This window comes from Tupaia chinensis, unplaced genomic scaffold (genome assembly GCF_000334495.1).
Source record: "Tupaia chinensis unplaced genomic scaffold, TupChi_1.0 Scaffold000335_1, whole genome shotgun sequence".
NCBI lineage: Eukaryota > Metazoa > Chordata > Mammalia > Scandentia > Tupaiidae > Tupaia > Tupaia belangeri.
The window spans coordinates 1,211,316-1,225,077 of NW_006159829.1; the positions used below are offsets into that span (position 1 = coordinate 1,211,316).

Sequence of the window (13,762 nt, forward strand, 5' to 3'; positions counted from 1 at the left end):
GGGGGCGGGCCAGCCCCCACCCACCGCTGTGTCTTCTGCGGAGTCAGGCCCAGGTGTGGCCAGGGCAGCAGGGCCAGGAGGGCCTCCCCAGGTGCCCGCTCCTGGCTGGGCTCAGGCTGGGCACATGGCCCTCATCATCCCTGGGGACCATGCCATTGCACTCAAAGGAGCAAGGACGCCCTTGGGACCCACACGAGCTGGGGCTGCTGCTCACGCTGTCTTCGGGGAGCACCGGAGGCCAGGCTGCCCCCAGGCTAGAGCCAAGAGCCCCTGCCCCAGGGCCTGGAACCCTGCTGACCAAGGGCTGGCCACAGCCGGCCAGACAGGAGGGCCTCAGCTGCCTTCTGAGCCTGGGCCTCGTCTGTGGCTTGAAGTTGGGGGCCCACTTCACGTAGTACGGATAGGAGGGGGAGCAGGAGCCGCCGGGGCCACCAGGCTGCCCCACTGCTGTGACAGACGGGGCAGCCTGTCACTTCCCTGACCAGACGCCATCACAGGGGATGGGTTTTGTCATTTGAGTCAGAGCTAACCCTCAGGATCCCGCTTCGGGTTTGTAGTGAGCTCAGTGTCCAGATGACCCCACTAGGTACTGGTCAGTCTGTCCATCCTGGGGCGCTGGAGAGGCAGGCAGAGCCCTGTCCTCCCTGTATGTGTGCTCAAGGCCTCCAGCAGGGGGCACATGGCATGGGATGTGTGGTTTGGGAAGGAGTCTCCATGGCCCACTGTAGGCCTGGCCTCATCCTCCTTGCTGGGGCAGAGGGTGGGAGATCCTCCAGGCCCCCTCACCTCTTGTGGAACCCCCTCTCCCTGACCTACTGACCCTACCCTCTGCAGGTCCCAGAAGCAGAGAACCTGGGCCCCAGGCCTCCTGTCCTCCGCAGCACACGTACCCCACACCTGCGCGCAGCTGGGTAGGAGAGTGGCCCCGTGAGGACGGTGGCCCCGAGCCCTCCCGTGGCTGTGCTCGCAGCTGTGGCATTCTCAGTGAGGCCTTCCCGTCCCCACTGCTCGGATGGGAGGACGGAGGAGGGCAACGTCTTTGTCTCCTGGCTAAGGAGAGGCTGCCCGGCTGCTCTGGCCACTCTTCGAGGAAGGGCGCTTCCCCTCCTACCCATGGCTCTACCAGCGGGGCGGGGTCTCTTGACCCCTCAGCGTGCTGGAGCCACGAAGTGGGTCTGTCACCCATTTACGGCAGAGGGAACGGCTGGCGTCTGACAAGGGTGCTCAGAGACTCGGAGTACCATCCGCTCCACTGCATGTGGGGAGGACTTGAGGCGGGAGGGGCCCAAAGCCATGGCTGTCATTAATCCCCACCTGGGAGGCCAGGCCTGGGGCCGGCCAGGGAGCCGCCAGGGCAGGCCTAGGTGACAGCCTGGCTGCCCCTGTGGCCTGTCACCGCATGCCTTTACTCAGGACTGGAGGCCTGCCCTGGAGAACGGAAGATTGCAATGTCTGCACCTCGCCCTGGACTAAGGCCCCCTGCCAGGACTGACCATGGTGCTGGCACTGCAGCCCCGGCGGGCCCACCGGCCCATTCCAGACCAAGGAGCAGGCTGTCAGGGAGGCAGCGTGGCCTGGGTCAGGGGCACTTCCTGCCACTGTGCCCCTCGCCACTCCCGCCCAGCCCCCAGTGGAAGCCTGGGTGACGTGGAAGCTGGCAGTGGTGGGAGAGAGAGTCCAAGCCAGGCTGATCGGAGGATGCCACTCGGTTGCCATGGCAACTGCTGCAGAGTGCAGCCTTTCAGGATAGACCCAGGTTAGGCCTTGGCTGCCAAAACACCCACTATTTCCAGGCTGGTTACCTTGGTGACCCAGGTGGTGAGGACAGGGTGGGGAGGAGGGAGAAGAGGCGGGACACATGAAGAGAGGCTGGGGAGGGGGACAGGCAGAGGAGGGCCCCCAGCCTAGCCCTGCCCCTGGCCAGGCTGAGCCCTGCTCCGCATCATAGACTGACCTTGGCTCCCTGACCCCATCACATACAGAGCCCTGACCTCAGGCCCACACTGACCCCCAAGCTGAGTCACACGCCACTGCTCCTGAGCACTGCAGAGGGCCTCCAGCGTGGCTGTCCCATGTCCCCAGGCAGAGCCCGGCCAGGTGAAATGTGCTGCTGCACCCACGCTGGGGCAGTCTGGCGGGCAGGGTTTCTGGCACCCAGGTGCTCAGGCCCTGGTGGTCTGGGCTGGGTGGGCTGTGAGGGGGCATCAGAGTGGGCAGGGCTGGGGGGTTGTCCCTGCAGGCCGGAAAGAAGCCACCATTCTTTCCCCACTCAATACCCCTCTGTCTGGTGCCTCATTTCCATCTCATTAAAGGGATGAATAGAGCCAGTTAAGGGCCTCCAGGCAGCACGGCCACCCAAGAGAGGGTGCGAGGGTGAGGCGGTGTGGCCTGGAGGCTGTGGGCCAGTACCCCAAGTCAGCTGAGATGGGGTACTGGGAGGCCTCCTGCTGGCTTCCTTCCTTCCAGGATGCCTTGGAGGAGGGGAGCTGTGCACTTCTGTCCTCCTCCAGCAGAGGTCTCTCTAGTCTAGCAGGCTGGCCTGCTCCAGTCCAGTTCCCCGCAGTGGCTGCAAGGCTGGATTCCCAGCACCCACTGCCACGTTGGTGACGGTCCCCCACCCAGGCTCCCAGGACCACCCCTGCCTTCCCCACCACTAGGTGAGGGCTGCCGTGAGCACTGACTCCTCCTCCAAACCCTGACCCAGAGCCCACAGGGGGTGTGCAGAAGAGGAGGCTCACAGGGACTGGAAGCAGGGGCTTTGCACAACCCCTCCCAAGCCCATCCGCCCCATAGCCTGCCCCCCTCCAGCCTACCCTCTGCGTTAAGTAGGAGGCTCCTGAGGTCAGGCTGAGGCCAGCAGCCTGCTGACGGAGCAGGGGAGCTAAGAAGCGGAGCCCGCTGCCCATGGGGCACTTCTCAGTGGGGGCAAGAAAAGCATAGAGCCTTGTGAGACCCTGGCCTCCGCACCTCAACCAGGGTACACTCCTCCCGTGGGCCCTGCAGCAGGTTCCAGCCTGCCCCCTGTTCACGGAAGGGAGACTGAGGGCAAGTCAGCTGTCTGCAGATGCTCCGGCTTACTGGCCGCCTCTTCCTCCCTGTCCTGAGGACAGTGCCCTTTGCAGGCCCAGTGGATACCCTGGACAAGTCACTGCCTCTCCCTGGGCCTCAGGGTGGAGGGTGGCAGAGGTGCCAGCCTCCACCTGACATCCATTCTCACCTTTCTGGAAAGTGCTGCCACTACCCCTGACTCCGCTTCCCGTGCATCCCAAGCTGGTCTGACCCCTCAAAGTTGCCCTGTACCCCAAGACCCTTCCCAGGGTCTGAGCCCTGCTCTGGCCACCTCTAGTGCCTTGCAGGGGCATACGTGCAGGGGCTGCATAGGTCCAGTCCACTAGGGCCAGTTGAGGGAGGCTGGCCCTGGTCATGACCCCTGCCCCAGCATCACAGCTCCCACCCCTAGGACCCACAGCCTCAGCTCCACTGTCCCCCTTCCCGGCAGGCTCACGGGGACACACACCGGCACGTGCACACAGGCTCTCAGCCCCAGGGTGCTGCTTTTTCATTATCTTACATGTCGCTTCTGCAATAAAATTCTTTAATTAAAACATGAATATTTAAAACCATCCTTGAGAAGAATGGTCCCATCTTACCAGGGCAGGGCATGCACAGAGACGGTGGGCGGGGACCAAGACCAGGGCGAGTGGTGCACTAGGGCCAGGCGCATGGGGCGGTGGCACAGCGACAGTGACCAGGCGGCGGCAGGCGGCGTGGGGAGGGAGGGAACAGTTGCTCTAGCCTGAGGAATGTTTGCGGAGCCTGACGCGTGACATGGCCATGTGGCATTTGGTCAGGGCGGGTGGGGAGCAGGGCTGAAAGTGGGCCATGCTTGCCTGGGTGACCTGTGTGCTCTCCAGCTTGCCCATGCACTGCCTGTGTGGGACAAGCCTGTCTGTCTCCCCCTGGCTGGCGGGGAGCACCTGCTAAAGGCCCCTTGGGCACACGGCTCAGCCAGTGAGATTCAGGGCCGCCTGCCTTGTCCCCACTGTGTGTCTTCCAAATAGCTACCCGACCTCTCTGGTCCATATGCCCTCCCCCGACACACACGCACACGCGCACGCGCGCACACACACACACACGACTCTCTTCAGAAGTCACTGCTAGAGGAGCCCCATAGCCCCACGTGGCCCACAGGTGACAAGGGGACTGCTATCAGCCCACCTGACAGCTGTGTGACCCTGGAGGAGGCTTGGCTGAGGTACCACCTGCATGAGGACTGGAAGGAGGAAGCCTTGCAAGTACCCAAAGACACAAGTCGCAGGTGGAAAGGACAGCACCTCAGAGCGCATGGGCAGGAGAGGCCTCCCCGGAGCCTGGCTCCTGGGCTTGGAGGGGAGAGCTGGTTGTGACGTGAGTGCATTGGCCCAGTGCTTGCCAACAGTGCACGCTACTCCACAGGCCGGCTTCGTTCCACGTCCTGCCGGCTCAGGGCCTTCCAGAGCCACCACGCACCACCCCAGCCCACCCAGGAAGATAAGCTCTAGCCTCAGCACACACCCGACACACGCATGCATGAACATGGGAATGCACTGCACACCTGCATCCACATGTACACATATACAACAGGCACATACACACAGCACACACAGAAAACACCTGCATGCATGAACACACATGCATGTGTGTACATGTCATGCACCTGTGTGCATAGTATACAGCCATATATGCATGAACACACGTACACAGAAGTCACTGCATCCATGCATATATGAGCACAATGCATTGCACACACACACAACACTGCATATGTGTACACACTGCATCCATGCATATATGAGCACAATGCATTGCACACACACAACACTGCATACATGCACACACATGCAAATACAAAACACCACACACGCACACATGTGCACGAATACACGTACCCCGCACACTACATACGCACACATGCATATCATTCATACATGAGTGCACAGGTACCCACACATACCTTAGTATATATACACATGCGTACTTGAGTGTGGCATGTATGCACACCAAAGCATACATCAGCAGCACTGCTGCGCCCTCTGCAGTCCATAATGCACTGTACACATGCATGCATGTATGTACACACATACAGACCACGTGTGCACACATATAACAATATGCTCTGCTTGCATAGTTCACACATGAACACACATGCCCCATGTGTTGTGAGCACACACACACTCACACATTTGCTAGCAATGAACACCCATAAACTCTGTACTATATGTATGCAATCACACACACACTCACAGATGCATGTATGAACACCATGAACACACTGCAATGTTTGTGCATATGCACACGCACACACATACATACACACACACACACACACACATGCCCGCCTCCTGGGCACCGCTTCTGAACATTCCCTTTCTCAGACTTTCCACGCATGCCCAAACTGCCCAGGCCTGACCACAAATGTCCCTGCCACCACTCTGCCACCCCAGCCCGCTCCAGCTTCCTGCCTGTGACAAGCTACACTGGTGGCCCTCACCCACTTGCCTCTCTCAGAAATGCCTCACTCCCACTGTCACTCCTCACGGCGATCCAGGAAAGGGCATATTTGGACCAGTCCTGTTTCAAAGATGAGGAGCCTGAGGGGAGGAGAAAGCTGATGGGCTCGGCCCCAGGACACACAGCAGGCCAGGGTCAGGCTGGGATTTGAACCAGGCTCCAGTGCCAGCTCTGAGCACCCACTGCCCCAGCCCGGCCTGGCTCTGGCGTTGCTCCCTACTCACAACACCCCCACCTGGCCGACCCACAGGTATCTCACCTGTGCTCCACTCTGACCTCTGGGTTTTCCTCCCAGATTCACCCATCTCCACCGACATCCTCATAGGGCCTGAAGCCTAGAGGGGGTCTAGGCTTCCCCTGCCTTCCTTCGTGTTCACACGGTCCCCTCAGCAAGTTGGCCAGCCCCATGCCAGGCCTCCTCTTCCTGCCCACTGCTGCTGCTGTGCCTTGGCCAGGCCTGCCCAGCCCCCTTCCGGAATCTGCGACGCCACCTGTGCTCCCTGGCTGCCCCTCTGAGCTGCCCCTCTGAGCCCCAACGTCCTCACTGCACTTCCAGCCGGAGCACTTAGCTCTTGTGGCCTTCAGTTCCCAAGGTGACATGTAGACTCCCTCCCGGAGGCCTGGCCAACAGTCCATTCTCAGGTCTTGCTGCACATAGTAGGTGCTTGGCAAAGGAACAAAGCCCCACGCTTCTTCCAGCGCCCATGTCATTCGGTCCCACAGCAGCCTCCACTTGTCACCCTGCATCCAGTGGGGCCCAGCCCCGCCCAGCCAGCCCCACACTGCTCTGAGCACGCTCAGTTTCCCTGGTGGGCCAAGCCCCTGGGCAGTGGGCATGGCCCACCGTGCCAATCATCGGATCCAAGTGGACAGAGAGCCCTGCTGAGCATCAGCAGGTGACGGGACCAAGGCTCAGGGGTGAAGTGGCCAGGAGCAACAAAGCTGGGCATGGGGCCAGGTCTGCCTGTGCCCTCCTGGCTGGTCCTCCCAACTCACAGCATGCCACAGCTTTCTCAAAAGAGCCCTCTGTACTCTGTCCCACCCCCGTCTTCCAAGGTCACAGTGACCTTTCCTTCTCAGCCCATCCTTCCCACTGCTGGTGCCACCTGGCATGCCGATGTGCCCAGCACCCAGACAAGGATTCCCACCTGGTCTCCTGGGCCCTGCCTTGGGGCTGCGGGCCAGTCCAGCCACACTCCCCGAGGGTTCTGACCTGGGATCCAGGGCCGGGCCATGAAGAGCCCCGTTTCAGGACCACTGGCCTCCTTCATAGCCCTCTATGTCTCTGAAGACATGGTTCAGGAGCCTGAGACCTTGTCGGCCCCAGGAGGCTAAGGGCCCAGCTGCCCTTCAGGCCCCATCATCCCAGGTGTCCCCACCTGGCACCTCAAGCCCCTGGCGTCCCTCAGTCCCCACCCCATCACAGCAGCGGCCTCTCTCAAACACACTGACCACAGCCACGGGTGTCCCGTTTCTCTCCTGCAGCACATGCCAGCAGTGGGGGCCACCTCCCAGGGCCAACCAGCCCACTGCAGCTCCCAGCACACTGCACCCCCCGCAGGCTCGTCCGGCTTGGAGAAGGCCGTGTCCCCAAGTGCCAGCCTCGCAGGCCTCGCCTTCTGCACAGGCCCTGCCAAGCCACACCCACCCAGGCTTGCTGGCCCTCTCCAGGAGTGCCCACCCCTCTACTCCCAGAACCTTGAGCAAGGCCCTGGGGCCCAGGGACTCCCTGACCTTCAAGTTAGCCAGCGCTGCCCCAGGGGCCACCCTGTCTTGCCTCTGGCAACACCCTCGTGGCAGAGGGTCTGCAGCTGGCTAGTCTCTGGCGTGCTCCCTGCGCCCGGAGACCCTCACTCCAGAGAAGAGCGTGCCCAGCGCCCAGGACTCGTGTGCCCGGTCTGCCGTGTGATCTGTGTGGCCACACCACTCAGCCCTGAGCCCTCGTCTCCTTCTGCGTCCCGGAGAGCTCTCTGCTCACTACCCATGCGGCCCGAGGCCCAGTTCCAGGATGGCCCTCCACCCCAGTAGGGAGTGGCCCACAGACCCCGGCCACGGCAGCCTCTGGCCCATGGGAGCTGCTCTGCCAGAGAAAACGGAGGGGATCCCATCCACTTCTTCTCTCCTCCCGTCTAGTCTACCCTGGACGAGCACTGGCTGGCCCATGCCGGGCCTGGGCACACCTTCAGTGAGCTGTAACTGCACAGCATCCGTGGAGGGGCTGCTGGTTGGCGAGCTACTGGCCAGGACAGCCCTGAGAGAAGACTCTAACCCTCCCTCTGTCCCAGAGCTTCCTTTTGTGCCCTCCCAGTCGTCACTCACCTGCAGCGCCATGCCCGTCCCGGTCCTGGGTTAGGCTGGTAAGGCAGTTCTCAGGGCCACCGGCCACGCCGTCCCTCAGGCAGACATCCCCACGGGGGGCCAGGGGGCCAGAGGCGGGGTGGGCAGCCTCACCGCCCAAGCAAGCACAGGGGGTCTGCATGATGCCGCAGGGGTGTGAGCTGCGGCTGCCAGCCAGACAGGCATCTAGCCAGCGGCACAGCATCTGGCAGGCGGCGCGGCTGGGGTTGCGGTTGCCCACGACTAGGTACTCCACGGAGAAGTCATCGCCTGGGCCTGGGGGCCTACGTGGGGTGCCAGCAGTGGAGTCCAGGGGCGGCTGCTGGCGCCTCAGCTGCAGGAACTGCTTGCTGGCTTGCAGGAAGGCAAGTGGCGCCGATGGGTCGCAGAGCCGCAGGACCTCATCGAAGCTCTCCACGCCCAAGTACGTGCGCGTGGACTCCAGGAAAGAGTCGAACTGGTAGGTGCGGACGCGGCCGGGGCCGCTGCAGGGCGTGGGTGCCTTGGCCACCTTCATGTAGAGCGTGTAGCGCCGCGGGTCTGGGTTGCGCAGGGTCCAGGAGCAACTGGAGGCGTTGGCAGGGAACACGGCGGCTGCGGAGAAGTAGCCGAAGAACTTGCCTTGCACCAGAGTGGCGCAGGCCTCGGCCCCGGGCGCCCGGGGCGGCGGCCTGGCCCCTCATCCTAGCTCGCGGGGCCGCCGGGGTTCCGCGGGCTGGGCAGGCAGGCGTGGGCCAGGCCTGGACATGCCAGGGTCCGGGACAGCAGCCGGGCGGGGGCAGGGAGCCGGGGTGCTGGGGATGGGGTGGAGGGCAGGCAAGGCTTCAGAGCACACAGAGGGTGATGGTGGCTCCTACAGTCCAGGGCCCTGGGGTTTGCTTGTGACAGCCGGTGGCAGCTGGAAGATAAACAGCAGAGGGGATGGTGTGAGCCCCCGGAGACCTGGGCTCTGGGCCTACTGGCGAGGTGAGAGGGCTCTGAGTGGTGGGTGTGGGCCCTGGCCCCCGGCCCCTTCCCGGGCTCCTGTCAGCCACCTGCCGAGGTGTCACCTGCAAGCTAAGCTCTGGCCAGCCCACCTGCCATTGACCCCACTGAAAGCAGGCCTGGCCTCGCTGCTCTCTCCTGGTGTCCTCTGGCTCCTCCCTCTCTAACCGTGCTCCCCCCACCCCTGCACACTCTGAGGGCTCTTCCCAGGACTAGATGGGTTGCAGACCCTGCAGCAGGAGGTACAGCCTCCCCAGGGGGCAGTGAGGCTAGGTGGTCAGCTAGGGCTGCCGGCAGTCTGCCCTGCCCTGCCCTGCTGCCGCCTGGGCAGCCCATTCCCAACTTCACATGTGTTCCTGCCAGGGAGCCTCCCTCTGGCCCTCCAACCAGCCTGCTATGCCAAGGACCCCCTGCCCCTCTGGCCCTCCAGCCGCAGGTGCAGCCTGGGGGACAGGCTGGGAGAGAATCCGCCTGGGGCCACCTTGCCCACCCTGTCTCTGCACACAGGCTGGTCCTGCTGCCCCTTCCGTGCTGAGGACATGTGCTCAGGGCTGACTTATCAAGGGCACCGTGAGTGGGTAGGAGGGTCCAGACTGAGATTGCAGAGCCCAGACTTACGCCTTGGGGTGGCTGCCCAGCTCCACAGGGATCCTGTGCACAGGGACATAGCAGAGTAGCCTGCCCTGGGTCAGCCTTGCCTGGGACCTTGGGGAGGTCCCTCTGCTTCCAGACAGAAGTTCCTCACCACTCCCAAGGCCCCTGGCCAGCCGCCAGCCCCCCAGTAGCTGAGCCAGTGGAGGGGGGAGTATAGCCAGCCACCTCCCCCAGGCCCTTAGCCTCCTGGCACGGACGCCTCCGCTCTGCTGACCGTGTACACGCCAGCAGCCGCCTGTGGGGACTGGCCGCTTCCTGCTGCCCAGGCCCAGCTGGCCGGAGACACAAGGTCAGTCACTACTCTGCAGTCCCCTCCCGTTGTCCTTCCCACACGGGCCATGGGCAAAGCGTGGGCAGGGGCAGCCTTGGGCCTGGTCCTGAGCTTCTGGGACCGGGATGCCCGTGGCTGGGCCAGGGTGCCCGTGGCTGGACCCGGCTTCCTGGCTGTGAAACGGGGCTGAGAACCTCTGCTCTCAGCAAGCCAGGACTGGGCGGGGGACAGCTGTGGCTGGCGGGGCAGGAGGTGGCACCAGCAGAGAGGGTGAGGCTGCGGCTGTGGGGTCACTGGGTCAGGGGCAGCAAGCCCTGGTGGTCCTGTCAGTGGTCAGGTTGGGCCTCCCAGAAGGAGACTTAGAGAAGGGCAGGGCCAGCTCATGCCTGGTCGCCAAGCAGCGTGTGGAGGAAGTTGGGTCTTAGCTTGAGCCCCGGCTCCAGTGGCTTGAAGATTACGCCAGGCACAGGCATGAAGGTGCCACACCCCACTCCGAGCGCTCTCCCTCTCTCTGCCTCACGCATGCCCTCCGGCAAGAAAAAAGGACAAATAAAAAAAGTACGAATCTACCAAGCAACCTTCTCACCTTGGGACGGGCAAGGAAGATGTTGCTGTGCCTCTTCCTCCAAGAAGCCCTCATCCAGCCCCAGACACACTGGATGTGGGCCTCGCAGCCCTGGCCCCATCCCCATCTGCTGGGTCCCAGAGCCAGCCCCCCAGGCATGGAGGTGGCAGTTTTTCTGGTCATGATAACTGAAGCTCAGAACCTCACCTGAGCCCTGCGCCGACTGAGCCCAGGCCGGACAGACTGTCCCCAGCACCTGCAGGGTCCCAGGGTTCAGCTTCAGGATGATGTCGACAAAGCCCAGAGGACACTGACCCCTGCCGGGGGCTGCCCCTCCACAGGTTGGCACTTCATCCTGCCCAGTCCCACTCGCCGTGCAAGGTGGCCCAGGTACCCTGTTAGTCCTGTCCCAGGAAGAGGTCTCCTTCAGATTCGAGCCTTTGTCCTGAGGGTCTGCCCAGCCTGAGATGCTGGGCCAGCCTGTCCATCTGCATCTGGCCCTGGTAGCCCCACCTAGAGCCACCTGTGGAGGAGCGGGTCCAGGCCTGCAGTGTCTCCAGAGCTGTAGTCCCCATCTGGAAACGTGTACAGCCTGGACACTCAGCTGACATCTGCCATGCAGTGCCGCAGGAGGGCAGGGCTGCTGCCCACAACACTGCGGCCCACGGGCCTAGGAGGGGCCCCAGGCAGGCCCCAAAGACATCGTGAGCTCAGGGGGGTGGGACAGGTGCAGGGCGCCATCCCGTGGCAGGCACCTGTCTGTAAGGCAGCAACTGGAGTGGGAGGCTCTTACGAGCCCACTTTACAGACGGGCATGCCAACCACCACAGAGGGGTTGTGCTCCGGCGCGGCCTCACGGGTGGTACCAGGGTGGAAGTGGACCCGGTCCACGCCTTCTGCACTAGGCGCCGCCCAGAGCTGAGGGATCTGGGCTGACTCCTGCCGTCCCAGGGCCTTGGGAGCTGGGCAGAGAGGAGCCCTCCTGGCGTCCTGAAGGTCAGCCCTCATACCGTCAGCCGCTCCTCACGCCACTGTGAGTGCTGCCAGGGTGAGGCCTCTCAGGGTCCCACAGCTGTGGGACAGCTCCCCAGTCGTGGCTGCCCTTGGGGCCACCCGGAGGTGAGTGTGGGCAGCCAGCAGTGGGCCTAGGGGGACGCTGGGCAGGTAGTGGTCTGGGGAGGTTGGGATCAGGGCAGGTAAGGGTAATGCCAGGGTCCTCGGGCAACTGTCCCTGAGCCCCGGGACTGAACCTTTGACAGACGGAGGAGCCATTCACAGAGTTCTCTAGGAGGGTTCCCTGGAGCCTGCGGTCCATGGGCGACCACAGCAGTGGGGCTCAGGTCAGGCCCTGGCACCCTGGCCTCCCCAGGGCATCTCTGAGTCGAGCTGCTTACAGCCCGGGCCACAGGGGAGGCTGTTGACCAGAGGCCGTCCCAGCTACCAGAGTGTGGGAGCTGTACCAGTGGCCCGGCCGCCTTTTCTGGTCAGGCCATAGGGCAGAGCTGGGCAGGAGGCCCAGGAAGCTGGCATGGCAGCTCTCCCTGCCGATGGGCACTGAGGCCTCCTGCATGGTTATCTGTTTGCACCAGAGCAGGCCCAGGGAGACAAAAAGCGGGCAGGGCTGGGCACCCCCTCCTTGGGGTCTGTCCCGTGCCAGGCCAGGTCACATGCTGTAGTGAGGGCTGGCAGCCGAGTCCACCCCACCCCAGGGCACCCAGGACAGGGCGATGGAGGCTCCTGATCTGGCCTGGTGCCCCACGGCCATCCTGGAGGCGTGGTGTCTGGGCAGGATCCTGAGGATGAGTGGGGTAGGGCTTTATCTGGAATCCATTTGGGTCCCTTGGACAGTTGAGGGTGGGGTGTGCAGGGAGGGTCAGGGATGCCACACGGTGTCCAGGCCAGGAGGGCAGTCTGGGGACTGAGGGTCCTAAGAGACACACCATGGCAAGTGGGTGGTACCCTTCCTGACATGGGGGAGGGCAGATATGTGTGCATAGGCATGTGTGTGTACATGTGCACGCACATGCCCAGCACACTTCCACCAGCTCAGACGGCAGGAGGCACGCCCAGGCTCCATGCTGAGGTGCTGGGAGGAGAGGCCTGCCCCGGGGGGTGTGCCAAGTGAGGCCTGATAGCTGAGGGGCTCAGACACGGCCGGCCTGGGGCACATGACCTCCGTGACACCTAGTGCCCGCACCTGCACCACGGCCCCTGACTGGGCTCACAGCACACCCTCAGGGCAGGGACCCTGCGTCCACCTCCCGCACACACGTGCCCACCCACAATTGGACCTGGGCTCCGACCATGCCCCGTGCCTCAGTTTCCCCCATATGTGCAGGCTGCTGGCCCAGGCCCTTGGAGCTGAACCTCGAGGTCATCATGCCCCTCCAGCCCCCTCCCCCAGGCTGACACTATCCCCACCCGGGCCCAGTCCACAGGGACAGACCGACCCCAGGCCTAAGCCTCCACATCCCCTCCCCACCCACTCCAGGCCACCAATGGCATCCCCAGACGCCAGCCACAAAGGCACTGTTGTCCTGCCAGCCCTGAACAGTGCCCGCCTGTGTCTGGGGAAGAGGCTGTGCCGGGGGAAGGGCGGGGGGCACCTCAGCCCTGGGATGCTCAGGGGGCTGGGAAGCGGGCGAGCAGCACCCAGCCCTCCCCTCTCGAGGTGCCCCATGGCCTCCCATGCCTCCTGGCCACTAGGGGCAGAGGCGGGGGCCGGGCCCCGCAGGCCGCCCCACCTTCTGGCCCGCGAGGGACAGGGGCGTCTGCCGAGCCTGGCAGGCTACGACATGGCTCGGCGCACCTGCTCTCATGTTCCTGGGCGCGGGGCCGCAGCAGGGACTAAGGGGCTAGGACAGGTCTCCATCTGCCCCGGCTCCAGCCTGTGTCCGCAGGGCCTCCTGGCAGGTCTGCAGGCCTCAGGCTCCCCTGGTCATGTCCACCCCCAGCAGAGAGGCAGATGGTCTGGGCAGACCAATGGGGCACCCCCTTGGGGTGGGGTTCGCCGTTGCAGGGCAGCTCCCTGGGCAAGACCCTCAGGAGGCCTGCTTCCTCTGCTGGCCTGGCCACCCTGGGCCACGCTCCAGGCAGAGCTGCCCAGGAGAAAGGGAAGGTGCCCTGGGGCGGGGGGGTCTGCTGCTGGGAGCAGCACAGAGGCCTTGCCCCATGCCAGGCTCTGCTCCAGCAAGCAGACGCTTGTCAGGGCCCCACAAGAGCAGTGCAGTCACTTGCACTTCGCAGACCACCAGACTGAGGCCAGAGGACCATGCAGCTTCCCTGGACACCTGTACCACGATCCTCCTGCCCGTGGTCCACTCCCTTGGCCAGCTTTGCCCAAGGACTCAGAGCCCCATTTCCCACGGTGCCCTTTCTCCCTGGCCCCGTCAGCCAGCCCA

The 13,762-nt window shown here is 63.7% G+C and overlaps 1 protein-coding gene across 1 annotated transcript in view; it reads right to left on the bottom strand.

The window, feature by feature from the left end:
* The window catches only part of ADGRB1 (adhesion G protein-coupled receptor B1), a 99,805-nt gene extending 91,322 nt beyond the window's left edge, over nucleotides 1-8,483 (bottom strand). The window contains 1 exon segment of the mRNA XM_027773277.1: nucleotides 7,870-8,483. Within this exon segment, the coding sequence (XP_027629078.1) occupies nucleotides 7,870-8,404 (535 nt within the window). The 5' untranslated portion in view covers nucleotides 8,405-8,483.
* Between the last annotated feature and the right edge of the window lie 5,279 nt (nucleotides 8,484-13,762).